The sequence below is a fragment of the Micromys minutus genome (assembly GCF_963924665.1).
Source record: "Micromys minutus genome assembly, chromosome: 2".
Classification (NCBI taxonomy): Eukaryota; Metazoa; Chordata; class Mammalia; order Rodentia; family Muridae; genus Micromys; species Micromys minutus.
Window position 1 is genome coordinate 12,270,508 of NC_137971.1, and position 27,613 is coordinate 12,298,120.

Below are 27,613 nucleotides of genomic sequence, written 5' to 3' on the forward strand. Positions count from 1 at the left end.
ACCTAGTGGACATCCCAGCATGAATACAGAAGTAACACACAGCATGTGGTGGTTTGAATAGAAATGGCTCCTGTAGACTAACATGTTTCAGTGCTTGGCCAATTAGGAGTGCACTTGTTGGAATAGGTATGGCCATATTGGAGGAAGTATGTCACTGTGGGGGTGAACTTTGCTATCTCCGACACTCAAGCCCTACCCAGTGTGATACATACTCTTTTTTCCTGCCTGAAGATTAAGATGTAGAATGCTCAGTTACCTCTCTACCACCATGCTTCTTACCATGATGAAAATGGACTAAACCTCTGAACTGTAACCCAGCACCAATCAAATATTTTTCTTTTTAAGAGGTGCATGGACATGACATCTCTTTACAGCAATAAAACCCAAGCTAAGGCACAACCCTACTCTAAGATGTATAAAAAGCTGCAAGGGGGGAAGAGTCCATTTTCTTCAGTGAACTACTACTGGTTGGGGTACTACTCACCAGTGGACAGCCATAGACATACAAACTGCCCCAAATGAACTTGGTGAATTATGATTTTAAAAATTAAGAAAAATAATTGAAGATATAAAAATGGGAGGAATGTATGTAAGATCTTGGGAAAATTAGAGGAGAAGAACAAGAGATGACTATGACCAAAACATATGATATTTAAGATTAAATTTCTCAAAAAATAAAATGTGAAAAAATTAAAGCAAAAAACCCAAAATTATATAGTTTTGCTTTGGTGAATGCTTCTAAAACTACCATGATCTCATGAGACAACTATGTTTTTCAATCCCCATTTCTAATATAAAATTCTCATGCTGCATATTTGAAGCAAGACAGAAGAGGTACAGAAGCTCTGCTGAGCTGCTCTGCATTCTCATGGAAGGGAAGGATGACAGAACACTATCTGATCCCTTTATTAGTGGTTTGGCCCTAAGTTCTATATCCCTTCACAATCATGTAACAATCTCAACTCCACATGAAGGAGAGAAGTATTACTATTTAAAATTAGATGCACAGAACATTTAAACATGCACCTTAAGCAGATGAGAGAATACCAGGTCAAGGAGACATTACTAGGCACATGGCGTCATTCAAAGCCATGCCCAAGAGAAGCACACAAAACGTTAAAATATATCTCACAATAGAGCATGCAGAATACATCAGGCTATGAGCTAAAGAGAACCAAAAATGGGTCTCTTGACAAAAGACAAACAAAAGAAAATAGAGAATAGTTGGGTTTGGAACCATAGACAAAGATTGTAGGGCCATATCAGACTTCAGTGGAAAGTAATGACATCTGGCTTATACCATCAGGACAAAAGTTGTAAAGCTTCTTGAATGCAAATGTTCATGCCCTATAGAACTTAAAACCAGAATCTAAGCTTTGTACTGTGTCATACGAAAGAAAGTTCTACAAAGTCAGAAGTCTTCTATTTTATGGCTACTGAAGAAGTAAAACACACAGAATGATTTGGGAAAGTCATCTCATGTCCTAACATCTTCAAACAAGAGTTTGATTTAAGTATAGAAGTATTCCTATTATTTTATTCATTTCCAGATTTTAAAAAAATATGTGAATTTTTGACAAAGTATTCTGGGCTCCAAAGCAGAGTCATTTGTCCATCTTATTTATTCAAGTGGGATAATAGAAAATAGGAATTTCTTTCTAAATATTCTATCTGGATATTATCTGGCACACAGTAGGTACCATCATTATTTTTATTAGTTTGTTTGGTTGGTTTGATTTGGTTTAGTTTGGTTTTTCCTGAACAAACTCTAGAGGAACTCTTTATCTCTACTCCATAATAAATGTCTCCGGTAAAGCTGTATTGTAACACAAGTACATCTTAAAGATACTTGTCATGAATGTGTTCTCCCTCCTGTCTTGGATATATGTAGTGCTCTGTACTGGAGATGACATCCTGTCTTTCAGTTCTGACCAGAATGTCAGGCTAGGTCCAAGTTGAACACTGAGTGGATAGTCATGTGTGAATGCTAAATCTCTCAAACACATCAGAGTTTTAACTTTCTGATGTCGTTGAGTTTGAGGTAATGGAGATAATCACCTGTGTTTAAATTGTTAAAAATATCACTAGCATGAGACCATGTGATTCTGTCAGTAGCTCTTTGAACTGATAGGTACCAGTTTAAACATTTCTATTTTATAGATGAGGAAACTCTGGCCTTGAGGAAAAAAATGACTTCTTGTTATGCTCCACAGCATATAATAAAGGGAAACTGAGGTCTCCAATCTCTTCTTTGCCACAGTGAGGAAGTACTCACGTCATGATGTGGGTCTCTACTCCTGCCTCCACCAACGCCCCATCCACGAAAAGAGGCAGCAATGTGAAACCATACTTGTCCCAGGAATGGCCCTCATCAAAACTCACCCTGAGGCAGAAACAAATAAATGAAAGACACAGCTGAAAAATAAAGTCACAATCTTTGACAACTGTATTTCAAGTTATTAAAGTTTTCACTATATTGTGCTATCTGGCAATTTGGATAATCAATACTTAATCATCAATATCTCCTTATATCATAAGATTTGATCAAAATTTGTCTCCCCAGAATTGGCAGAAATGGCAACAGACCGGCAGAAATATTTTAACATGTTCAAATTGAAGAAACACACATACACACACATACACACGCACACACCCTTAGGATGGCTCAATGAATTGAATGTCACATTTCAAATACTAAGAATGAAACTGGAGGTTCAATTTACAGTACAATCAACTCAGCCTTTTGAGTTTCTGACACAGATAAATTGAGTAGTGTGGGTATGCCTTATAGAAAAGATGTGCATGTGTCTTTCAGATCAAACTTCAAAAAAAAAAAAAAAAAAAGCAATTTCCTATTTGTTCAGAAGGGATGTTGGGACTATTCTACCTTTTCAATATCACTTTAAAGAATTTGTAGGGATGGAGAATGTGTGTCTGAACTACTCTGAGATGTCCTGTTCCATCTTTATGTCCAAGAGTAAAATACAGGTCTTGTCTTTTGTGGATGCAGACCATGCATTTCTTTAGAGGATACTTCTAGTGCAGGGGACTGGAGTAATTCCATGTGCCTGCTTCCTTCTCTTCCTTGACAATATCAAGTACCTCTCTCTATCTCGATTTAAGCAGACTACACAGCCCAAAGGTGTGTTATTGGCTTCTTTATCCTCTAGGACCATTTTTTTTTGTCTTGTCAAGTTCCTAAGTCTTCCCTAGGTACAGAATGTAAGATTTTTAACTCCTCTAATACATGGGACTTTTCATATATTAAGGATTTGAAGCTCTCAAAAATTAGAGAATGTGCTTATTTTATTCTTTGAATGACCCTTACACATCAAGTATATATCTTTGTGACATGCTTCATCCTTTATATTATGCAACATTTCAGAAACGTGTCTGACTCTTACTAACTGTGAACTTTTTGAAGTCAAGGACTGTTCCATTAATCATCATAGCTCCAATACTTATCCGAACTAAGGAAATGTTAAATGATAACGGATGAAAAGAAAAGGAATGTGAAAATCGCCTTTTTGTCCCTTTACTCAGCTTTTCAAGTATGAATATGTTGACTTCCCTATATTGGTTCTAGGAATCATCTTTCCTTTTAATAGCAAGCCACCCTAACCCCTTTCAATTTACTTTTGAATTTCTTGATTCTTCTGTTATTCCCTCTCTGGATTCGTATCTTGTCATTCTTTCAACATATACAGATTCAATTGGTCCTAGAATAACATGTTAACTCATCTAAGACAGCCTGTCTGACAACAGTGTTTAGCCTTATGGCATATATTGAAGCACAGTCATAAAAAAAGGTTCCAGGAATTCCTAAGTTGTTGGCTTCTATCACCTTGAATTTTAAGGTCTCAGTTAATTCAGCCACTTTAAAAAAAATTAAGTTGAAAGCCAAACTAGTGTTCAGCAAGAGGGAAAGACCTGAACTTATGTGCAAAAAGCAAAACATGATTTTAACTTACTTGCTATCGTATTCCAGAATTTTCTACAATGACAAAGGTAGTTGTAGTGTTTCCTATGGTCACTAACTAGTTAGCTGTGATCAGCAATTCCAGGGGTTAAAAAAAAAAATTGGAGGTTTTATGGTTTAGCTTTTCAAGCCTGTTTGTTGATGTAACTCCAAGCAGATTGGTGACTGTTTCCATAGAATAATGCAACCATGAGTTCAAGGCCTTTACACTGACAATTTCATCTCTAATAAAGATAATTAGCAATGGGTGCAGAGACAACTTCAGTGAATCTGTATGTATCTTCTTATGTTCCATATGTTCACAAACAGGGCAAAGGGCCAGCTACTTTTACTTTATACAAAGAGAGGATGACACCATAAGGCAGAAGATGAGGTCACACTGTACTCTCCATCATCAAGACAGAAGCTTCAAGACAAAATCCAAAGCTGTGTTTATGGTATGATCTCCATGGAAGGATCTGATTCACAGGCTAGAAGGAAGAATAGTGTCGGCAGATGACTCAAGACTAGTCCAGGAAGGGCAGGCAGCCTATGAAAGAGGAGTTTTAGGATGACATATACATTAGTGGGGTCAAGTGCACAGTCACTACAGGCAGAGTGAGAAAGGACTCCAGTGACCTTCATTAATGATTGAGAGAATATTTGAAAGCCCACAATTGTGCCTTTCGGATACTTCCTGAGAAGAGTGATTTCTAACACTTGGCTGTTTTAGGCTGAGGCAGTAAAAGGAAAAAAAAAACTCCCAAAAGAAACTCCAGAAAACACAATAAAAATCTTAATGTCCTTTCTAGAAGAACTTTGGGCCTAAATTGCCTATCATTAGGGATGGCAGGGACTTTGCAAATATTCAGAGATAACTGCATTGAATGTCATTCCCAAGGGATTCTCATTTTCCTCCCTACATCAATAGCTCATTAATGTCTGTGACCTAGAAATTGGGAATCCCACATTAAGTCTATATGTGAAATTGAAATCAGTAAGATTGCCAATAGTCAAGGAGACAGAAAGATTCTGAATGACCTTGAAATGAAGGCAATACAGGAAAACAGATAGCAAATGATATAAACCCCTCTGATCAAATGGTTCAGAATTACTATGTGGCTCAGCTAGCTGTGTACTCAATCGTGAAAGTAGAGTAGTATTTCCAGAGAGGAGAGTAAAGGAAAGGCAGAGAGTCCATGCAATCTGTACTTGATTTGTAGAGACAAACAATGTATCAATAAACTGACGCAAAGGTAATTTAGAAATGAGTCATGATGATGTACAGTCATCTGCTGGAGATTAAAAGTTCTACCCCAAAGAGGTGGCAGAAATGGAGACCTGATAACAGTAAGAAAGGGGATGTGGAAATATGTAGGGAAAGTATTTGACAGAGGAAACAGCTAATGTGGCGTGGACCTGTTCTCTGGGCACAAAGACGACCAGTGATAATTCTGAGGGGAAAGAAGTAGAATCTGTAAATGAGGCCAGATGCTGTCATAGAGGGTTTTGTCTGCAGATGAAAGGGAAGAGGTCTGATGTGGTCCAAACATTAAAAGACAAATTTTACTTCTTTATGGTGAATAGACTGTCAGGACTCAAAATGGTTGCAAGTAGATGAATTACAAAAGGCCAAGTAAGACATGGGTCTGGACCAAGGTTACTCTAGAGAACAGACACAGCAAGAGAAAGAAGTCAATAGCGTGTGGTGTTGAAATATATAAGGTCTGAAGAAGCATAATAAATACATTATAAAAGATATTTCTTGTAGTATTTCAACAATCAGACAAGGAAAGTAGAGAGTACAGGAGACACAAAGATTTGGTTTGGCATTTTCAGTTTTGGTCCCTGTCTAGAAGCTTTATAGACTTCCTTGTTTTGCCATTGACATTGTCAGAGAGACTCTTGGATTGATGGCTCTGGCTTTCTGTACAGGGCAGTGATATATAAGATGGGATCAGCTTAAAAGTGGAATATGTAAGGACTGGAGAGATGGCTCATTACTTAAGACTACTGGTAACTCTTCCATAATACGCCAGTTTGATTCCCCACATCCTAAAGAAAGCTCACAACCAGCTGTGACTCCAGTTGCAAGGGATTTGCTGCTCTCTTCTTGCCTTCTTGAGCAGCAGGCACAAAATGATATATTGGCATATATGCAGGGAAATACATATACACAACACAGTGGTATAACAGAATGTGAAACAAAAAGGATGTGTAGTAGAAAAAAAACTGTATACCTGAAGAAAGAATAAGATTAATTAATAAAGTAATGAGTTCAGAGAAAAACAACCATATTTGTTGTCAATTGCAAGGTAAAGTATTATTTAACCACAGTGACGCTACAGAGGCTGATCATAGTACAAAGCCTGGTACATGCTCATAGACTGCAAACACACGGAAGGAAATAATCCTTCTGCCATCTCTTAACTACTATGTTCAATTTCAATCAGACCGTATTTTCTTTTAAAAAAGACCTGCCCAACAGTTTGATTTAAGGTGGAAGACAAAGTAGCCTAGAAACAGATTATATGAATTTTAGACAGCCCGGTTACAAAAAGAAAAACACAAACAGAATGAAGCTGAATTAATTATCATTTCATTCCAACTTATTCTTTCAGTAAAAAGTTATTTTTACATATTTAAAAGAATATCTTGGTTACTCGCAATGAAAACAAGATGATGTCCATGAATGAATTTAGAGAGATTGTAGAAGTTAGTTAGAATTTAGAGAGAATACGTGAACCCAATAGAAAAAATAAGAAAACATATAGTGATGCGACTATAAAGAATAGTCCAATGTTCACACACAGAATGTAAAATCTCATGCTTTCTTCTCTGCTCAGCCCTGTACCCAGCCCCTCTAGTAGTGCTAGAGGTATACAATAAGCAGTCAGTGAAGGACAAATGCAGAAACTGGTAACAATTTTGTGAGGTGCATATTTATATATGGATGAAAACTTAGAATGGCTAGAAAAAGAAATGTCTAGCTGTCCTTCCAATTACACGGTTCTATAAGTCTGTATGCTTAGAACACTGAGCAAAAATCCTAAGTCAGTTCATTCCTGCTCAGCATTAACCTTTCCCTCCCCCAAAACTAAAACCATGAGAAGATGATGAGAAACCTCTGTCCTGAGGACTTACTAAGTGGTCACTACTGTTTTATTATCCTGGAATGTTGTTTCTCTTAAGGTGTCAGAAAATTATGTTACATTATATAGTCCCTTTGGGATCCTTTCATAATCTATGTATCCTTGACTATATAGTATTGACACAAAAGAAGAAGAGAATTTTTGGAAAAAAAATTACAAAATTTCTTCCTACAGATAGAGCACAATAGTAGAGGCCACTGGTCACTGAGAATCAGCATTCTCAGATTGCTTTCTTTTATCTTAAATCCCATGGAGGATGCCTAGTGCGCTGGCCACCTGGAAGTTCTTCAGAGCAACACACACCATGTTCTTTCTTGGAGGCATGCACTGACTAGAACCTTCACTCTCATGAAAATTTTTCTCTGAACTAAACAAAGCACTGCTGATCATAACCAGAGACGGATGAACAAAACACCACACAAAGGCCAGATAATGTTTCTCTTTGTGCTTCCAAGAACATGACATTAGAGGCAAACTGGAACAGCCTGTCGGGACTCAGCAAATTATCACACCTCAACCCAGCTAGACACCCTGTCCATGGTGAGTTCTCACTGGAAAATTGCATTCAGTGGGACTCCATGGCTCATTTCCCTCTAACATTTTCAAAACACAGTGGTAATCCTGGGTGGGGGGCTTACCTGAAACAGTACTTAGGCTCTAATCTCTGTGCATTTGGTCACAGATGGAGGGCTTGATCTGTACACTGTTAAGTCTTCATGCCTATCTAGCTATATATCATTTCAATCTGTAGACACAGCATGCCTTGTTAGCTTAGGCAAAGTTTACCCAGCTTTGCTTTTACGATTCCTATTTTCTCTGCAAAATCAACGTGGCTATTACTTAACTCTAAGAATCTCTATACCATTGGGCGAGGCTGGGAAAGCTAACTTTTATCTTGTGTGTATCTACACATCCGTATGCAAAATAATGTCAATCCAAGGTCCATACAAAGAAAAAAAATTACAATGAACTTACTCCTTAATCTTTCTTCATCTTAAAATACATTTTAAAAACAACCTTGAGCTTACAACTTTATTAGAAGCTACTTGTAAGGAGGAAACTGTATTTGAGTTTCAAAGCTTGAAAGAAGAAAAAATTAGCCAGCTATTTTTATAAGAAAACACGGAAGATAATGACATGGTTAAGCCCTAACAAAGCACTCCTAAAGCTTTAAAAGAAATCAATCAATCAAATAAACAAATAAAAAACACCCCACAACAACAACAGTTTCTGAATGAAATCCTATTTGATGTAGTTCTTTCTCACACACATTCAATAGCTGACATTTACACACTTGAAAGTGTAAATTATTCCTCTTCTCCTAGGAACTGAGTTGGTGGTATGGCAAGTAAACTGAAATCTTCACCCCTGTCTAAATTCCTTATTAACATCCTTTAAAAGCAGATATTATTTTTTAAACTAAAAAAGCTTAGTTTAAAAATAACAGTTAAAACTTTCAAGTTAGGATAGGTAAACAAACTATCATGTTACAAGAGGAATTCAAAAAGGATATAGTTATTTTATAATCTCTACACATTTTTCATATATTTTCCTTTAAAAAATGAAAAATCTGGCACATGATATTTATACAATGTATATGATGTTTGATTCACTTATATACTAGATAGTGATACAGTTGGGGTTATCAGCATATTCACCACAGTAGACTGCTACGATTTATTTATGATGAGTGCATCATTTTCTCTATTAGATATATAGCAATACCATTAATGCTACATTTAACAGCATTTCTAATAACATTGAATAATAAAAAATTTAAATTTTGATTGATAATTTTGAGTGATATGGTTATTCCTTACTATAGATAGATCCCTACATATTCTCAATAACTTTTATAACTTAGGCCATTTTCCTCCAATATCTCCAAGACAAGTTCTTCCTTTGAAAGTGAATCTTTGGAAGGAAGCCTCTACAGATCAACTTGAATAATTAAAAGCAAGAAAAGCTAAGGGGTTTTGTTTGTTTGTTTTTGTTGTTTTTCTAATTTTTTTATTCTATTGAAGATAGATGATTTTCACAGACAAGGTTGGCTAATCAGAGTTTCTCCTCTCTCTGCATCTGTCATTTCCTTCCCACTCCTCTTCCTTCAGATCCACACCCTTTCTGTTTTCTTTTTAAAAAAAGAACAGGATTCTCCGAGATGACAACTATGTTCTGCTTGCCTACAATACAAGCCAGTTCTTTTCCTTCACCAAATTGAAACACCAATAAATTCTTCTTTCTCTCAGTCTAAGGGAAGTTCTCTGCAGGAAGTTCTCAAAAGCAAGGCGAAGCATACAGGCCTGATCCCATACCCAAGGAGAAAGGGAGGAGATAGTCAAGCATGGGGTACATCTTCTATGTTCCTTTCCTAAGACCTAAAGGGAAGGAATTACATAAGCTACATTGGTGGATAGGGACTCATTTGCTGTTATTAACACAGTTCCTAAAACATAATAATTAAACCGAAAAACAATGTCGCATTTGATTAAAATTAAATGAGCTTCAATCAAGACTTACTTTCTTTTTTGTCAGTGCAAGGCCTGCTTGCTCCTTAAAAGGCAGATCTATCCTCCACAGATAGCAATGATCCTTACAACTCAGAGACATGACCAACCTTAACACCTTGAAGTGACATTTAGTGTCTTCTCAATCCTGCCCTGTTCTGCAATTTCCATCTTTTTCTGAGCACTGTGTACTTTTCCTGAATTTTAGCCTCAAGACAGAGTTTTCACTTTCTCTAGTTTGCTTCCCACCACTTCTGCTTGTAACTCCCAGCATCCTTCCTCCAAACATCAGCTTCATGCCACTTTGTATAGGAAGAGCCCTGCGTAGTATTAGCCAGTCAGCATCTTATAACAGACATCACCTTGGGATGATCTAAAATCTGAATACCAACTCTAATCTCTCAGAAGGCTGGAACCACATCACTGTCATTTTACTCCTTATCACGTCTAAAACATCAACAGTTAACATGCAGCAACTCCAGTGGTTCCTGCGATTAACACCTGTGCACTAACACTTTGAAAAGGGTATTTAATGTACTTGGGTTTCAAAAGCATTATGTTGGTAATTTAAAAAACACTCACACATGTGGGGTTGAGCTGAATAATTCATTGGAGCAGTTTAGAACAGTGCCCGGAATGTAACATTCAACCAATCCAGACTATTATTAAGCAGCAAATGTATGATAATTATATTGGGAATTTTCACAGGCTCACCCTTAGGCTAGTATAGCAATTTTCTTGAAAGAAACTTCACATATCTCTAAAGATTATTTATATAAGCTTCTTGTAAAATAATGTGGTGGTGGATGTAACTAGTCTACCTTGTGCCAATGAAGCTATAAGAGACAGACAACACTTGAGCATGTTTCAACTTAAATGTGACAGTTCCTTATGGTTTAAAACACAAATTGAAAAAAAAAGTCTAATTGAGGTGGCTTAAGATTAGATTTAGCACCAGGGCATCAACTCTGCTTCAGACACAAGCAGATGTTTTCCACTAAATTCTTAGTCTAAAAATGTTGGCCTTACTGATAATCAAAGCCCTAGGTAAACTGGGAGTCTGCCCATGGTGATGCTACCACTTGCATGTCAGCTAGCCTCACCTTCAAGTAACTATTTCGATGAATGTGAACTTTTCTCTTCAAGATATTTGCGTACAAGACATTCTATGCAAATTTAACATCTACTCTTGTCAAAATCCTGAGTCACTACGCTATTCCCTCAACATATATTTTTTACTGCACACTTTGTTCTCATTAATGAATTAGCACAAATTCTCTGAGCCCATTCCACTATCATTTGTTCATTCATTCATTCATTCATTCATTCACATGCATACATTCATAACTGCTACAAGATCTTCCAAGTCAACTTCTGCTTTAAATGGACTCTAATAATGGTCTTCCAAGCCACTTAGTCCCGTAGTATTTTTGCTTCATAACTGATTAGATCTGATTGAAGATTTTGATTCTATTATCATATATGTCCTTATTATTTTCGAAGACATATTCTAATGGGTTTCTACATTCTTGGCTATTTCTCTTTTATCTACTCTAAAGACTGGTTTTACCAAGGCTCTTCCTACTGGAGTTCCTGGTTTCCCCTCATAGTCCATACTCTCTTGCATTATTAAGCCTGTGCAATGGCTTTAACTACTCCCAAATTTCTTACAGCTATAAATTTAGAGAATCTGCCCAATTTACTCCCTTGATCATTACATACGTATACATGACACTTGAATGTCATCTATGATGGAACAGCTATAGAATCATAAACTAACTTTATTTTAAATGAATTGAGCTCAGTATCTGTAACATGAACCCAAATATCCCTTCAGAGCAATTTCTGTCTCTCATATTTTGTATTCCAAATCAAGGCTACGTGAACTTGTTGATCCTTCTTTTCTGCCTTGGGTATTCCTACTACCTTAACTCATGCATCACATGTCCCCATCTGAACTGTCTGACATACTATTGCTACTCATGAGGTAGATGGATATAAAGAACATTTTTTTTTAAAAATCAATAAAAAATGGTGGGCTGGTGAGAAAATGGAAGAGAATGTGAAACCATTCAGAATAACTTTTTCCCAACTTTCTACAGTGAAGAGCTGCTCATTAGTAGAATAGGGAGCCGTCCTTACCACAAATGCCTGACTGGCAGAGGTGTGTGTTTCATGGCCACCAGCGCACCACCCCAGTCTAGGAACCAGACATTGTACTCTTCATCAAAGATCTGGAACAACAACAGTCACAGCAATGGTTGACAGTTTGTGGTCTTTCACATACATTGTTTCATTTTGATCCTTCCAGTGATCCTGTTGAATAGTCTGGCAAGTATTACCTGAATTTGATAGACGAGAAACTAAGCTTACAGAGAACAAATGCTCTCCTCATCCCACTCAAAAGGCATTTCCAGGACATTTCCTACTAGTCTGTGAACCAATATAGCATAAGAAGTTGAGGCAATATGGTGCACGCTCAACTAGGTAACCACCCCCACCACTCCCAAAAGATTATGATTTCAAAGAAAGTTCCCTAAGCATCTTCTATAAGTTACTTCTCTGATCTGTGTCCCTCTGCCTCTATGCCCTTTTTGTATTTATTTCTCTAAAAGTCAAAAGAGAATTTCTCCAAACCCTTGAAAATTGAACATTTAGACCTTGCCACTACTTCATAGACTTTTCTACAAGTTGAAAGAAGACCCAAATTTGGTGCCTGTGAACCACTGTTACAAAAATTCCTTAAATTGTGGTTCTTCCAGGGTCTTAAGACAAGTCAGTATCTGATCCACTCACTGGTCCACTGATTCAGCGTTCCATATCTCATCATTTTATAGACGGTTATTAAGTACTAGTAAAATGCAAAAATCTCAAAGAAAGTGTGTTTAGATTTAACTCTACATACCAAGGTTTATGTCTTATATGAGTGTAGCTTGAAGCAGGAACAGTATTCATTTAAGAAAAAACATCTAGCACATACTGCTTTTACTGAGGTCTGCAAGACCACTAATGGTGAATTCATCTGCATCGAGATACCAAGTACCTTTCCTAGCTCTTCTTCGGCTAGAATTTTTCATTTTTAAGACTTAGTAAGATATCACCTCTAATTATTATTTCCCAGTTTTCCCAATAGAACTAACTCTTCATTCTTCTTCCCACGATAATAAGAACACTAAAATAATGCAACCACTCTGAACTATATTTAGCTATATGTGAAAATATTTCCTCCATTTAAATTTGAACTCCTTAGAGGAAGAGATGTCAAATCTTAAGGCTTTTGCCTGACATCTTGCTGGCATTAAATATGTCTGTGTTGACTGATATAGCAGTCACCAACATTAAACTTAAGTAAAAAATTCAGTTCACACCCAGCATATATCAAACACACAATGGCTGTGTAGGGGCACTGTTATCGTCACTTCAAGGTCTGTTGTTTGTAACACTAAATTGATTTTTCTTGTAGATATATGTGTATTAAGCTGTCTTATGGTTACTGATGACTGAGCCTAGATAACTCTTAAATTATCACTGACTTCCATGGCTTTTCTGCTTTCAACATTCTAAGCCTTTCACTTTAATGATAAAGAAGCCGATCAAGAGAGTTGATGAAAAGTGCTTGCCAAGATTCCTTGGCACACTAATGACAGAAACAGCTTCATAAGTATATCCTCCAGGAACCAGAACAACATTTAGCATCCAGAGACTGTTGGGCTCATATCACTGAAGGGACTATATAACCATCCAGCACAAGCCAAGGTTTTCCTTTTATAGGCTCCGGTCTCCTCCCATGCACCATGACCCCTCTGAACTGCCAGATAGAGCCAGTAAACTGGATAGCTAGTCAAAGATTTTTCAACTACAAAGTCATAAGTAGCCTAAGAATCCACAGAATGGAGAGATGCTGGCAACTTTACTCGAACCATCCCTCTTCTTCCCGAATCTTCTACTCACCTGTCTCCATGTGTTGCCCCCGTCAGAGGAGATGAACACACCGATATCCGTATAGGACAGTTCTGAGCCAATATTGCCTGAAACATAAAAATATCCTTTGAACTTGTCAGAAAGTTTAAAGTGTGCTCAGGGTTAGAGGAGGAGATTCAGAGCAAAGATTCCCCAAAGGATGCTTACAGTTAGTTCTTGAACAGAACACTGTTTCTAGTACTCACCTAAAAATAAAAACCCAGCAGGAAACAAATATATCATCTTGAGAAAAGCAAGTGAATGGAGTGACATAAATTCATCTTTGTATGGGAGGACTCAGGGACTAGATATTGAAGAATGTTAAGAATTATTTACTCCGACGATCCAGACTGTCTCAAACTGCCCCTGTAATGAAGCTGGCAAAGTGCTGTGTCTGCTTCTGCCTTTGGGGTAATCAGGCACATTGCACACAGAGAGGGAAGCTTAGCTGGGGTAGTGGGGGGCAGACAGGATCTCGTCGTTGCGAGTGCACTGGTAAATAATATACTCTGGAGTAACAGCTTCAGAGAACTGGTTCAGTTTGTTGGAGATACTAAAGGCTATTTAAACCTTTTAAGGATGAGTAGGAACTACTATAGTGATTGTACATCACTGGCCTTGGCCAGGGTGCTGGAGATGCCTCATTTGCATGAGAGGAAACTCCAGGCACCACTAGACATGACCTTATAAGGCCTGTAGCCAGGACAAACATCCTTTCCCCTTATAGAATAAAAAAGATACCCTAAATATGTAAGAATTTATCATAGTGGTTGGTATTTTTTTCATCAAGCATAGGAGGAAGAGAATGTTGTCTCCCACCCATCTGTAACCTAAATAAGAGCACAATAAAAATGCAATAATGAAAATGTTAATTGAGCTCCTGACATTTAATACTTCAAAATGAGAAATTAAAGCCAGGCTATAGAGCTTGTCAAGTTCCCATCAGCCTCAAGGAGCATGCAGCTAGCCAACTTGTTTTGACACTCTGGCTTCCAAAAATAACCCCAGTGCTTAGGGCTCAGGAAGTAGCTGAAAAAGGAGAGGAGAAGCTCTGAGAGCTAGATAGAAATCTGTCTGGAAATTCATCTCTTTAGACACAGGTATAAAGAAGAATGGCCAACATGTATAAAGAAAAGAAATAGAGAAAGTCATAGTTCCATACTTGCTACTGGAAATACTATGGTAGAAAGAGTATAGTAGCCACATGTACTGTCAAGAGAGTAGAATACAGTAATCCATTAGATATTTTAATATTGCTTAAAAGAAAACAGGAGGAAGGGAAAGAGGGAGGGTTGGATGGATATGGAGAGAGAGAGGAAGAGAGAGAGCTATGTATCTGCTGTCCTTAGTATGGCCCTTCACTATCAATTCTGCTGCTTCTTAACCTCATTAGACATTGGTTCTGGTATTTTCAACCTCTCTTTCAAAACCTCCCCACATGTTTTTGGCAGTTTTGTGATGGTAAGAAGCCCACTTCATAAAGTCTGTTTTTAGAAGCATCTTCTATCATCTGAAGAGCATCCTGAAAAAATGCATAGCTAATTAGAGGGACCAGAAACTTTTTCTGGATTGAATAACAGAGTAGAAGTTTCCAGTATGATTTTACGCGTGGTTGTGTTCAGTATTTAAGTGCCCCTATAGGCAATTCGAACAGCAAGAGCTTGGGTGATATTGTCAGAGAAGGCAGACCTGACTGAGGGACTTCAGTAGTCAAGTTAAAGAGGGTTAGGCAGAGTGGTTGCTGAGCATACTCTAAGGTACCATAGCTACAGTGGTCTGAAAGGCATCTAGGAAGCAGAAAAGAGGCATGAAACAGGAAAACTGGGATTTTTCTTACCAACAACTAAGTTTGTAAACACACAAGGTTCGACTGACATTTGAGGTAGTTTTACTAAACTTTCTTGTGTTTCTATCATTGCAAACATTCTTTGGTCCTTTGGCAACTATGAAATAGAGAAGAGAATTCTAGATCAGTCTGAGTTAGGAATGCTCCTTCAGATGTTGGCAACAGTATTATACAGACAGTGATGCCAAAGGTTCAGTCGACAAATGTAACAAAAACAGGTATGAAGAAGTGGGGCAGCATGCGGTGTGAGTATGTGTGTTTATAGGTGGCAGGGATGAATTAGGCATGGAGGTGGTTCAGTTAGCAGTTTGCTGATGGTGTTTGATGGTTACAGGGTTAACTACTTTTCTGGAGTAAGAAGGAAAGTAGGCTTGACCATGATGCTTCCTCCCATTTGTCTTCTGTCTCAGAATGTGTGAATTGAAGAGTGTTTCCATTGTCTCGTCTATCCCATTGCTGAATAATCAAGGCAAGGGAGATGCTTTTCAGACTGTACACTGCTCTGAGCAATGGAGCTGCAAGTTTCTCCCCAGTAGTAGGGGAACCAATGCTCAGGATACTGGGAATCCTAATGTTTTTGCTAAAAGTAACCACTAGACTCTCCAGATAGGTTCTCCAAAAGAGATGGGGAGGAACCTCTATACACTAACTTATCCACAGCTTCCTTGAGCCCAGTTTTCAAGACAATTTGAGAAGAAAAAGTAAATAGGGAAGGTGTGAGATGGAGCCCTGAGCTCTTCAGGCAAAGCGAGAGAATAGAAGCATGAATGTAAGGTAGGTATTTAAAGAACACTCCCCACCCCCTTGCACAGCACTGGAAGCCAGCAGGGTAATGGAAGCTGAGCACAGCAGGTTAGCTCAAGATCTTGTCTATATATTAGCTCTCCCAAATGATCTGTGGCTCTCAAGAAGCCTCTGAAGTTTATGGGCAAGGAAAAAAATTAGTAAAATTCAATATAAATGACTAAATATTCAAAAATAAATATTTAATGCCTGAATGCCTGCTAATTCATTAAAGACATAACAGACTAAGTTTCAAGTGCATGTGGTCAATACCATGTCACCCACCCCGAATACCTTATCCATTCTTATGGACATGGTCTTCTCCCTATTCATAAGGAAGGAAACAAGTTCTGTCTTACAAATGAGGATATGAAGCTCAGAGGTTAAAAACTATGCCCAACTCACCATTCTAGTAAGTGTCAGAGCTAAGCATAGAGAGCAGAATGAAAAGACTCCTGAATCTTATTGCATGTATAATGTAAGCATATAATTATGGGTCCCATTGAAGGAGAAAAATAAACTACCTTCTTCTCAGAAAAAAAAAAAAAAAAAAAAAACCAAAAACAAGCTTGGACATTAAAATACAGGGTCATGTTAGGTATCTCATGCAGACTAGATCCTGGACATTTGAAAGCATTTGAAAATTTCTTCATTTTAAATTTAACTATGTTAACTCTTATATCCTCACTGTGCCAACTGAAACACAAGAGTTCAGAGTGGTTGAGTTGAGTAATGCCTGGCTATCATCAGAAGCATTCAAGTGTCTACTTTTATCAGTGACCACTATTACTAAGTGTAGTAGCTTCTGTTCCAGCCTTGGGTCTCCAGTAGAGTTTGATGAGAAGCAGATAGGCTAATAGCCCCCGACCTTGAAGAACTGACACGTGGACTTCAGGTGTAGGTATCACTCTCTAAGCAAGAGCCTGTGCTTCTGAGAACAGTAATGTTAGTCATGCTGGATCCTGTCCACACAGAGTAAAGTGAAGTTACCTATGAAGGCAGCAGGCTCTATTAGCCTCTGCGTTGATTAAAGTGCCTAGTGACTATTAGCGATTGGACTTTGATTTGATTGGAGCTTTGGAAATGGAATCCATGCCTACAAGAACAGGGAATCTAGAAGTAAGAGGGTTGGATTGGTGGAAGAGAACTGTATCCTCAGAGTCACTGTGAATTTATGTGCTTTCACTGGGAGTAGGGGGCATGCTCTCTGATACCAGAGCTGTAAGTGCTAAGATTAGAAGCCAGTCTTGCTTTATACCAACAATGTATTCCTAATAAGGTGTATGCAAATCAAATGCATGCTAATCCTGGCTTACTCCCCAGAAACTTCCATTTCATCTGAGAGCCGCTATATTGTTACTTTTGATTGATGCTCAGTGGACAGTGGCTCCAATGTTGCAACCTGAAGTTTTTCTGCCCATTTTCCCAGGCTCTCTGCCAAGTGCTTACTCCTGTGTAAACAAACCCTTACATGCGCCAGAGACCTCAAGATTAAAAACAGCTCTGGGGTGAAACCTTCTGTAAGGTATCTTCTGTGTAAAGAGAAAACTGCCCTATCTAATATTTGGAGAGCTGGGAAGTTCATACTGCATGTTTTCTCAAACTGAGAATTCCCCATTACAATCTCTCTGGTCAGTCAGTTGACTTTGACAGAACGGCTGGCCTTTCACTTGTTGCAGAGAACCCCTCTGGGACTTTGGGGCAAGATGAATTAACCTAGAAGCTAAAACTGTCCAAAGCTTTTTACATCTCAGGCTTTTTTTAGAATGGGTTTTGAGGATTGAAATATCTTGCTTATTTTCTGGGGAGTTTCCATCTAATGTTCAAATGAATCCATGACCCACAAGTATGCCATACACCTTATCCCAGAAGCTACTGGTGAAAAAAAAATTCAGGAAACATTTCTTACCTGTGGCCACCACAAGTCCAGGAGCTGTGTCTTTGCTGGAGATTCTTCCAGAGGAATATGGGTTTTCAGAGAGCTGCAGATGCAGGTGTAAGGAACAGAAGGGCTAAAAGGAAGAAAATATTTTAAGTTCCAGGAAACTCTGGCCATACCTTCATTCTTCAGGATAAGACGTGGAGTTTGCAGATGAGCATCGTCTAGATACAGAATCAGTGTGGACACTGAACTTCAGACCCATTGACCTGATGGATCCAATGTTTCACATTAGAAGTTGCCCCAAATATGACTCCTAGATCCTTGCTCTCCTTTTCTCACCCAGTATCAAATGCCTTCTATCCTCTTCTGCAGTGAATCCAGCATTCAAGGTTGAGTTCATGGTTAACTTTAGAAAGACTTTACCTTCACAGAGGATGACAAGTGTCATCCAGATATGATAGGAACCCTCAAACCCTGCTTATTAGGGACAACCAAAGGAGTGAAACTGGAAAACTACATGACATAATCCAGGTTCTCAATGGGTTTCTTGCACCAAAGTCTGTGCCTGTGTTTGTGTGTTCTGATTGTGCTTATAATTTTACTTAAAACATTTTAAGCCATTATCTGAAATTCATGAACACAGGATTCTTTTCCATTTGCTTTCCTATGCCTATTATGTAAAGGAAATAATTATGATGTAGATAAATTGAAATATTGAGAAAATTGGATGAAGAGAGTAACATAAAGTTTCATCAAAGTTCAAGAACAAAGAAAAGAATCAATAAACCGGTGATTCCATGAGCTGCTCCAATGAGCTGGTAGCCACTAGTATCCAAATGAAAGCCAAAAAACACTAAACAAAATTGTACTAAAACACACAGAATGGTAATGTCCCTTTTAGACCTAGATATGACTGTATCTCTAGATTTTCACACAATGTCAAGAAGTCACTTGGCTCATAAAATTTTGAATACTTGAAAGAAGACAACTTTGTCTCAGGATAAACTCAGCCACATATCTGAGATGTGGGAATGGCTTCTGGTCACTAACAGGGACCTGATGACTGTGTTATTGTTAATTATCTTTACATTGAGGCACCTTGAAGCAGAAATGTCATCTTATACATGATGTCCCCCATATGGTCTGCCTCAACATTTTCATAGCAATGACTGTCCAAAAGTAATAGGTTAAGTGACAAGTCAGTGTAGACAACCCTGTCTGACCCCAGTGGGTTTCCTTCCTTACCATGACACCTATTTTGCACTGAACAAACTATCAGTTAACATATGAGTTAGCCCTACTGAGTCCTGTCTAGTACCTTTATTAACAAGCACAAGTTAATTGTTCATTTATCAACAGCTGTAGGAGATTGTCTCCCATAAACAAAAATCTATTCAATGCACTTAGCCCTTAACTCCACCTATGTAAAGGTCTGAGCTTGCATTCTGTGCTTCATCTAATATTGCTCAGCACCAGACCAATTCAAGAAGGAAGGGAGCTTTTGATACAATATTCCTAGGGGAGCTACCTGCCCTGTGAAGTCTACATGGGGATGAATAACTGACCAGTAAACAGTGCACTGGGCTTCCTCTCAGGTCCACATCTGGAGCTTGCAGTAGACGCCAATCCCTGCCTTTGTTGTAAGTGATGTATGTCTTCACCTGGTCCTCCACCTTCTTGTTTGCCAGGAATATCCCCTTGATACCTGCTACCTAGGAAAAAGGTGAGAGATGGAGAACCATGTTGGGCCAAGATGGTAGCCTTGGAGACACCCTGAAAGACTGGCATCTTACATAGGATACAGAAGGGAAAAAAGGAGTAACAAATGTCATATTCCACAAGGGTTACCTTTGTACCCTATACCAAATCCCTACATGCCCCTCTCATTTTATACATCAGATTTTCCCCATTTGCCTACCGTTGTTCTTTGTTCCATAGAAGATTATCTTTAGTTAACTATTAACAGTTCCTCTTATAATGACCAAAGGCTTTACCACTTCCAGAGACAACTGTGTTAGCCCAAGGGATTCTAGTAGATGGGTTCTGAAGTCACCAAGGGAACACCCTTCATGGCAGCCTACAAATACTTCTTAGAAATAAGGTAAACATTATGTGGCTGATGATCCAGCCTAGAGATCTGATATCAACACATGCCTTTCAGTCACTGTATGACATTGTATAACTTACATATCATCTTTTAGGTGACTTTAAAATCAGTGGTTTCTATCCTTTTCCCAAGTTGGCTGACAAAGGTTCTGTGAGATAATGCAGAATGCTCTTGCCAGAGGTCTTAATGAATTGGGTTTTTCATGCCCTTGATATTTTGGAGGAATAAAGAACAGCACTGAGAAACAAGCAGCTGGAGTTGATTTATCAATTAAATGAACCCTAGGCTAAGTGCAAATTCCACTTGAACTTTTATTCAACATTCTAGAAAGAACAGATTCTTAGGATGACAATATCCTGTAACAGAAAGTGATTTGTATAATTGCAAACCCAAAACCTAAATAAGATTTTTTGTGTATCTGTGTGTGTGTGATGAATAAAATAGTGTATGTGTAAGTGTGTGTGTACGTGCAATCATATTAAAAGTAAGGTATTGTATGTGGAGGTTTGTATGTGTACCTACATGTATACATGTGTGCTACATGTATTCACCCAGATAGAAATTAGACACACACACACACACACACACACACTTGAATAGCAGTTGTGCTGGATGTGTCTGTCTGTCAACTAGACTGGATTTAGAGTCCTTATAGAAAGATACCACTGAGTATGCATTTGTGGGTGTTTCTAAAAGGATTTACCTGAGGGGCTAACTTCTATCCTGAATGTAGGGCAATGTCATTCCATGGACTGGAGACCCAAACTGAATAAAAAGGAAAAGGCTAGCTTATCATTATTCATCTCTCTCTGCTTCCAGACTGTGGACACAGATGAATAGTCACCTCAACCTTCTGCTGCTATGACTTTCCCATTGTGAAGCACTGTCTCTCAAGCTGTATGCCAGTGTAAGTAAGCCCACCTTTCTCAGTTTCCATTTGCCAGGTGTTTGTTACAGCAACAGGAAAAGAACCAACACCTTGGACAATAGTGAGATTCTAAGTTTTCTTGTCCTACATTCTTCAAGGATCCTGGTTCATTGTAATACACCACAGCTCTGAAGGAACACCAGTGGGAGGAAAGGAGGAGTTTCACCAAGGGAGGATTCTTATCTCTTCTCTTTTCCTGAATGAGCTAAGGGCTCATCTATTTATGTATTTATTATAAGGGCTTTTTATAGTTCGTTTCTGTAGTAACCTGCCTGGCCTTGGAAGAGAATGCTAACCCAAATAAGACAGACAAAAACACCTCAAACAAAGGGACAAAGACTGTCAGGAAAAGAATAGAACTATCAGGAAGGGACAGCACCAGAGGAATTTCACAATGAGCAAGTGATAAAGGGAATGATAAGATAGTTAGTTACCTTGAGCTGAAGGTATAGGCAGAGAAGCTGTGTAAAGATGATGGTGCTCAGTGTGCAAGAGGCATGGGTCCCTAGATGTACCCTTCCTTTCTAATCAGCTTCCAGACAGTGTATTTCTAGAAGACTCCGGTCACAGACACTCCTCAGTAGTTTAGGTATTTTTTAAGGCTAATTTCATTTATTTATTTGTAGGTGTGTAAGAGATCGTGTGTAGAGTGTGTACATAAGCCAAAAGGCACCAGATATGTTGAAGCCAGAATTGTGGGCATTTTCTTAGTGCCTGTCTTGTCAAGTGATATTGAGATTTGAACCATCATTGTCAAGACTGCAAACATCTCTCCAACCCCCAGATATGTTTTTTAAAATTCATTGCAAAGCCAGGCAGTGGTGGCACATATGCCTTTAGTCCCAGTACTCAGGGAGGCAGAGGTAGATGGATCTCTGAGGTCAAAGCAAGCCTTGTATACATAACAAGATTCAGGACAGTCAGGGCTACACAGAGAAACCATGTCTTGAAAATAAAGAAAAAAATAAAACAAACAAACAAAAAAACCCCAAACAACAACAAAATTCATGGCAAGTGATGCTGATTAAATCTGGATGTCTTATATTTCCCCTAGAGCGTGTAATCTTAGTTTACGTTCTGTAGATCCTCCTACCAAAAGGAAAAACTTTACCAGTGTTCTTTCTAGCCATAAGACTGTCTCCTAAATCAGTTGCCCTTCTGCAACTCACACTCAGGGCCTTGATATTTACTTCCTGGTAGAACATAAACAGGTATGACTCTAGGTCTATGAATAACTGATGCAGGGGAGTACCTGTAACATCCTTGCCTGAGAACAGGCATGTACAAACACACATAGAATGAGCATGTTACACAAGCAGAATGTGCTTGTTCCATATCCACTGAGATGAAAAAAGTCTTTGAGTCACACACACAAAAAAATGTACAGTCAAAACCAAGAGAATGAAGACCCAAAGGGCTGCATTCAGCACTGAACTTACCTCTCTTGAAGATAGGCACAATTCAACAACAATCTTCCTACCTGTCCTGAAAAACTAAAGCACATTCCTTGTGTGTGTAGGTGGTCCATGATCTGTAATGTCACTACTGGGATGATTCATGAATTCATGTCTCGCATACATAAATGGATGATTTGATCCACTGAGCCATTTTGTCTTTTGGGCTAAGAACTTTCACTGTTTCATTGCACACCAAGTTAGAAATATATTCATTCCAGATCCCAATATTCACGTCCAAATCTGTGTTTGGGGACATACATGTGGGAATTTTTCTGACAGCATGTTGCAGTCACATGAAGTGTGGCAGAAGCAAAACACGAGATATTTGGTTTTGGTCTTTACTTGAGGAGGAGGCACTTAGCATACCATTAACTCTAAATATTCTTTATCTCTTTGTAGGGTGAAATCATTAGTGTAGCTGCTGCTGTTGTTTCTGAAAGTCCAGGGGGAAGCTTGTGATGGTGCCTATGCCTACAAGTGTCTGTTGCAGCACGTTTTATTCTTTGTGCATTCATGACCCCCAACTTAGAATAAAGGTATCCATGGCAACTAATTGAGAACAACACAAAAATAAGTAGATGAATTGTAATGTTCACAGAGCACTGACAAACCCTAGAAGAGAGGGGAAGAGGGAGGAGAGAGACAGACTCACAAGTCTCTCATCTGACTTAGCCATTATCCCTTCCTGCCTTTTCAAATGCACAAGTGATCTTAGAAGGAACTAGAGGGCTTAGGAATTAGAAGGTTAAGTGAAAGGTTGACTCCATGATGCTCTTTGCATGAGGCCATCACATATGACAGAATAGAGCTTTGGTGATGCAGTCATTTCAGGATCATTCATGTTCCTGGATGTAATCTTTCACCAATGCTATGAACTTACAACTTCTCTAAGTTGTACTCTGATAGGCTCTTAGTTTTGATACCCTATCTGGGGTGAATAAACATTTGGTTTCATCACCCCAGGAAACATTAATGCAATAGTATCAGGCTGGCAATCCCCTCTGGGATTCAGATTGAGGCGCAGAGGGACATGACTTCAGGCCCCTTGGCAGATCATGGTGTCCAGGTGTCATGGTCATCTGTTGGCCATGTCCCTGGGATCTCGGCAAAAAGAAACTAGGGATCTGCTGAGAGAAAGCAATTAGTCTGATCTGCCGTGGGCTGTCACTATCATCAGAACTACAGAAAGGGTCTGAGCAAGGTTACTGCAGGGAAAAAGGTCCCTGTGGAGTTAATAAGCAGATATCCATCTGGACCAAGAATGGTCAATGAAGGTTATAAGAGCAGATATAATGGAGAACAGGCACTAGAAACAGGTAAGACAAAGAAATACTAATTAATAAACAGAAAATTAGGACACTGGGATGAGTCAGAGTTTATGTGTCAATATAGAGAGTTCAGCAGAGTCACTGGAGAAGGAGGAATGAACCTCTCATGATAGAGCGCCCAGATTGCAATCAGAATGGTTATATGCATGTCAGCATATGGGTGTGTGCACACATTCACACACACATTCACACACACAAACACACACACACACACACACACACACACACACACACACACACACACGCTCCTGATAAAACCAAGTTTTGAGGAATATATGAAACAATGACAATATTCATACACTTAAGATGAACTGCCACTTTAAAATCACATAGATGAACATATTACTTATATTTAAGTTCACAATCCTGCCTTTAAGTGAAAGGCAATGTTCCTGTAAGCATTTATGGATGCTTGACTCACAGTCATACAAAACTGAAAGCAACCTAACTGCTCTCCAACTAATGAAGAAGAACTACAGCACACTCCTAGACTGGAATGCTACTCAGCAATAAAAGTGAGCATGTGCCGATACAATTCACACTGCATGCTATGTACCAGATCAATCTCAGATGCGTTTTTCTAGGATAAGGAATGCTAGACTCCAAAGCTTCCATTTTAGATTATTCCACTGAGTGTCACTTTACAAAAGGCAAAGCTGGAGCCTAGGAGAATTCAAGTGAATGTTTCTCAGTAGTAAAGGTTGATACAAGAGTTGAGTGCATGCCAAAGGATATTAAAGTGAGGACCCTGGGGAATAGATGCCTTCCACATCTTGATTGTAAACTTAGTTATACAACTCCATGTACCCATCAAAATCCACAGAACCATATACCAAAGAGAATTTAACTTATTGCACACCAATTATGACTATTCTCTAAAAACTGTAAAAAGCACAAAGGTTAGAGGAAAAGGTTGACATTTTAGCCAGACTGATATGATTTTTTTCAGATGTAGCATCACAGTATCCTACTTGTGTGAAGTGATCTGAGCCATTCAGTTCACGTGACCCTGAAATTTTATAGTGAACTTGTGAAACACTGCTCACCAGAGAGAGAGAAATAACCAATAGTTATTTAGGTCTGTGAAATTCACCATGGGGTCCACTGGCCACATAGGTTATGTAGGTATGTAGTTAGCCAGTGAAAGTAAGAGACTGTTTTTGTTTATTTTTATTAATATTCATTTGAGTTGATAGTCAATTTGGTTTCTGACCAAGTTTATTTATAGTTATGTGACTCTCCTTTACCTATAGTAAATTTTATAAAACAGAACTATAAATCAACTACTTCAGGAAAAGTTTAATGAATGATTTCACAATATGAGATATAATCTGGGGTTTTTGGACAGTATGAAAAAATATAAAATATTTCATGAACAATTTTTTTCTGTTGAGTATATATGAAACATGTGAATAATTTGTATATTTTTGCCAATATTGAATGCATTACTATTATTGACTTAATCTGTTCATTTTTTTTACTTTTAACTTTTTTGTTGTAATAATTTTGACGTCTGTATGTAGCTTGTGGGGTCTAACCTTATATCCCTGTTTAGCCTGGTGCTCTCTGTGTAGATCAGGCTACCCTTGAACTTCCAGTGTTGGGATTGAAGGCATAACCACCATGCCAGGCATCAAGTTATGTATTTAATGTAGTTTACGATGCTGGGATAAGGCACTGCTGCTAATATGATGTTAATATTGATGTTATAAGTTGAATACTTAATATTAGGGAGAGCATCAAAGAAGGTTTATCAGAACAAGAACTCTGGGGGTTCTGAAATGTATATTTGTGGAATTGTTTTAGAAATATGAAAATAAAACCTACAATAACACAATGTATAAAGAATTGTCAGAATAGAAGTCAAAACTCTCAAAGTACTACATTCATCTGACTAGCTGTCAACACCAGCCTTGTTTTAAAGGAGAATGCTGTTGGCACCTTAAAGACGAGACCAATAATTATTTGACCATCAAGCACTACTTTCTCTTTTACACAATTACATCAATGGATAAATTGTACTTTGAAGATGAAATTATAGAATAAATCAGCATGTGAACTTACAATACCTGGAGAGTACTGCACTATTTTAGTTCTCAAAATTGTATAGTCCTTTTCTGGCTAGAGGGGTTCAGTTGAGTTGTTGGATTGCCTTCTCCAAGGAACCTTGTTGGCAAGACCTGCTAGAAACATCCCTCCAGTTAGTTTTCTCATTGTCTTCTCTGCATTGCCAAGCAACATAAGAGACTCGGGGGAAGATGGAAGGCTTTACCAGCAGCCTTAGATGATCAGAGTGGACCCAAACAACCCAATATCTGCCATTTCCTAAAAGACTCTTTCTTCTTTCAGAGAAGGGAAATAGCTGTGATGCCAAATTACATTATATAGTCACAAATTAACCAGGATCAGCACAGATAAATATTTGCTGGTGATGTAATTGTGAGAAAAACTGCAAACACAGTATGGATGTCCACATCTGTATTGAGTATGTGTTATGTCTGTACCCACAGCTTACAACCCATAGCCCACTATTCCACAGTGCCACACAACCTTTCCATGAAGAATAATCTCTACTTATGGGATTAAAGTTCCTTAAAATTTTCTCCAACAGTTCACCTCTGTATCCATGTCACATTTAAGTTCCTACAAATTTCTCAAGTTAGAATTCAACCTCCTCCTGTGTGACCCTTCAACTCAGCAGAATGATGCTTCTAATACTGGATGGATTCTGGTCTCTATCTTAGGAGTATCACATAAACTTGTCAAAGTAGTTTCCCATTATGCATCAAACCTCATATCGCCAGACAAAATACATTTGCTTAAAGTGTATGTATTTGGCTGAATTATACAAAAAATTTATTGCTTTTCCCAGCTGCATTACTCAAGGGCACTTGGAGTCCAAAAGAATTATATTCTCTTTGCTAACTGTCCATATGGTTCCCATTCTCATTCTCTGTCTATGTATAAGAATCTCCAGTGAAGAAGGTTAAATCCTAATGACCCCTAGAGACCAATTAAATTAAGCTTTATCTCCAAACTACAGAAAGTATCTCCAGGTGCAAAACAGCATCATCCATTAAAAATCTTCAATATGGTCATGGTCTAGATAATGTCAGGCTACAATTTATTCACTTATTATTAAATGCCGTCTAGAATTTGAAATCTAATCAATTATCCAGTTTTCACCCATGTCCCTGGCAAGCATTATTCTGTACAGATAGGATGGCTAGTATACTTTATCAAAAATTTAACCTGTCTGCCTATTCCTTGGTTCATTCTATTCTTAACATCTGGGATGGATTACACTTCTCCAATACGTACTTTAGAGGGTGTCAATGGGACTGATGAGAAAATACATCACCTAGACCTTAAATCACTAATAACCCAAGAGCTAGAAATATAGCCTTGTAGCACTTTTTGGTATTCAAAAATCATTATGTTTAATCTATACACACCAAGAAAACTCTGACTGCTTCCATGTTACATTCTGTTCTACATGTACTTTATGCTTATGGTAACTAGTGGGATTTCAATGCATGCTATCAATCCTCTAAAAGAATTACCAAAATGCTTTTTAAAAATCTGTACATGTATCTCTCTTCTTTAAATAAAGTTGCAAGAAAAAAAGAGAAAATAACAAGCAAAAAAGGGTGGGGGGACACAAGAAAGCAAAAAAAGAAAAGAAAAGAAAACACATTACACTGA

At 38.2% G+C, this 27,613-nt stretch overlaps 1 protein-coding gene across 1 annotated transcript in view; it reads right to left on the minus strand.

Annotated features, from left to right (window-relative positions):
• Nucleotides 1-27,613, minus strand: part of SORCS3 (sortilin related VPS10 domain containing receptor 3) — a gene marked incomplete at both ends in the record, with an annotated part of 603,941 nt that overhangs the window by 91,192 nt on the left and 485,136 nt on the right. The window contains 5 exons of the mRNA XM_080913549.1: nucleotides 2,276-2,383; nucleotides 11,760-11,851; nucleotides 13,569-13,645; nucleotides 18,116-18,218; nucleotides 19,654-19,800. Of these exons, the coding sequence (XP_080769675.1) occupies nucleotides 2,276-2,383; nucleotides 11,760-11,851; nucleotides 13,569-13,645; nucleotides 18,116-18,218; nucleotides 19,654-19,800 (527 nt within the window). The remainder of the gene's footprint in view (nucleotides 1-2,275; nucleotides 2,384-11,759; nucleotides 11,852-13,568; nucleotides 13,646-18,115; nucleotides 18,219-19,653; nucleotides 19,801-27,613) is intronic.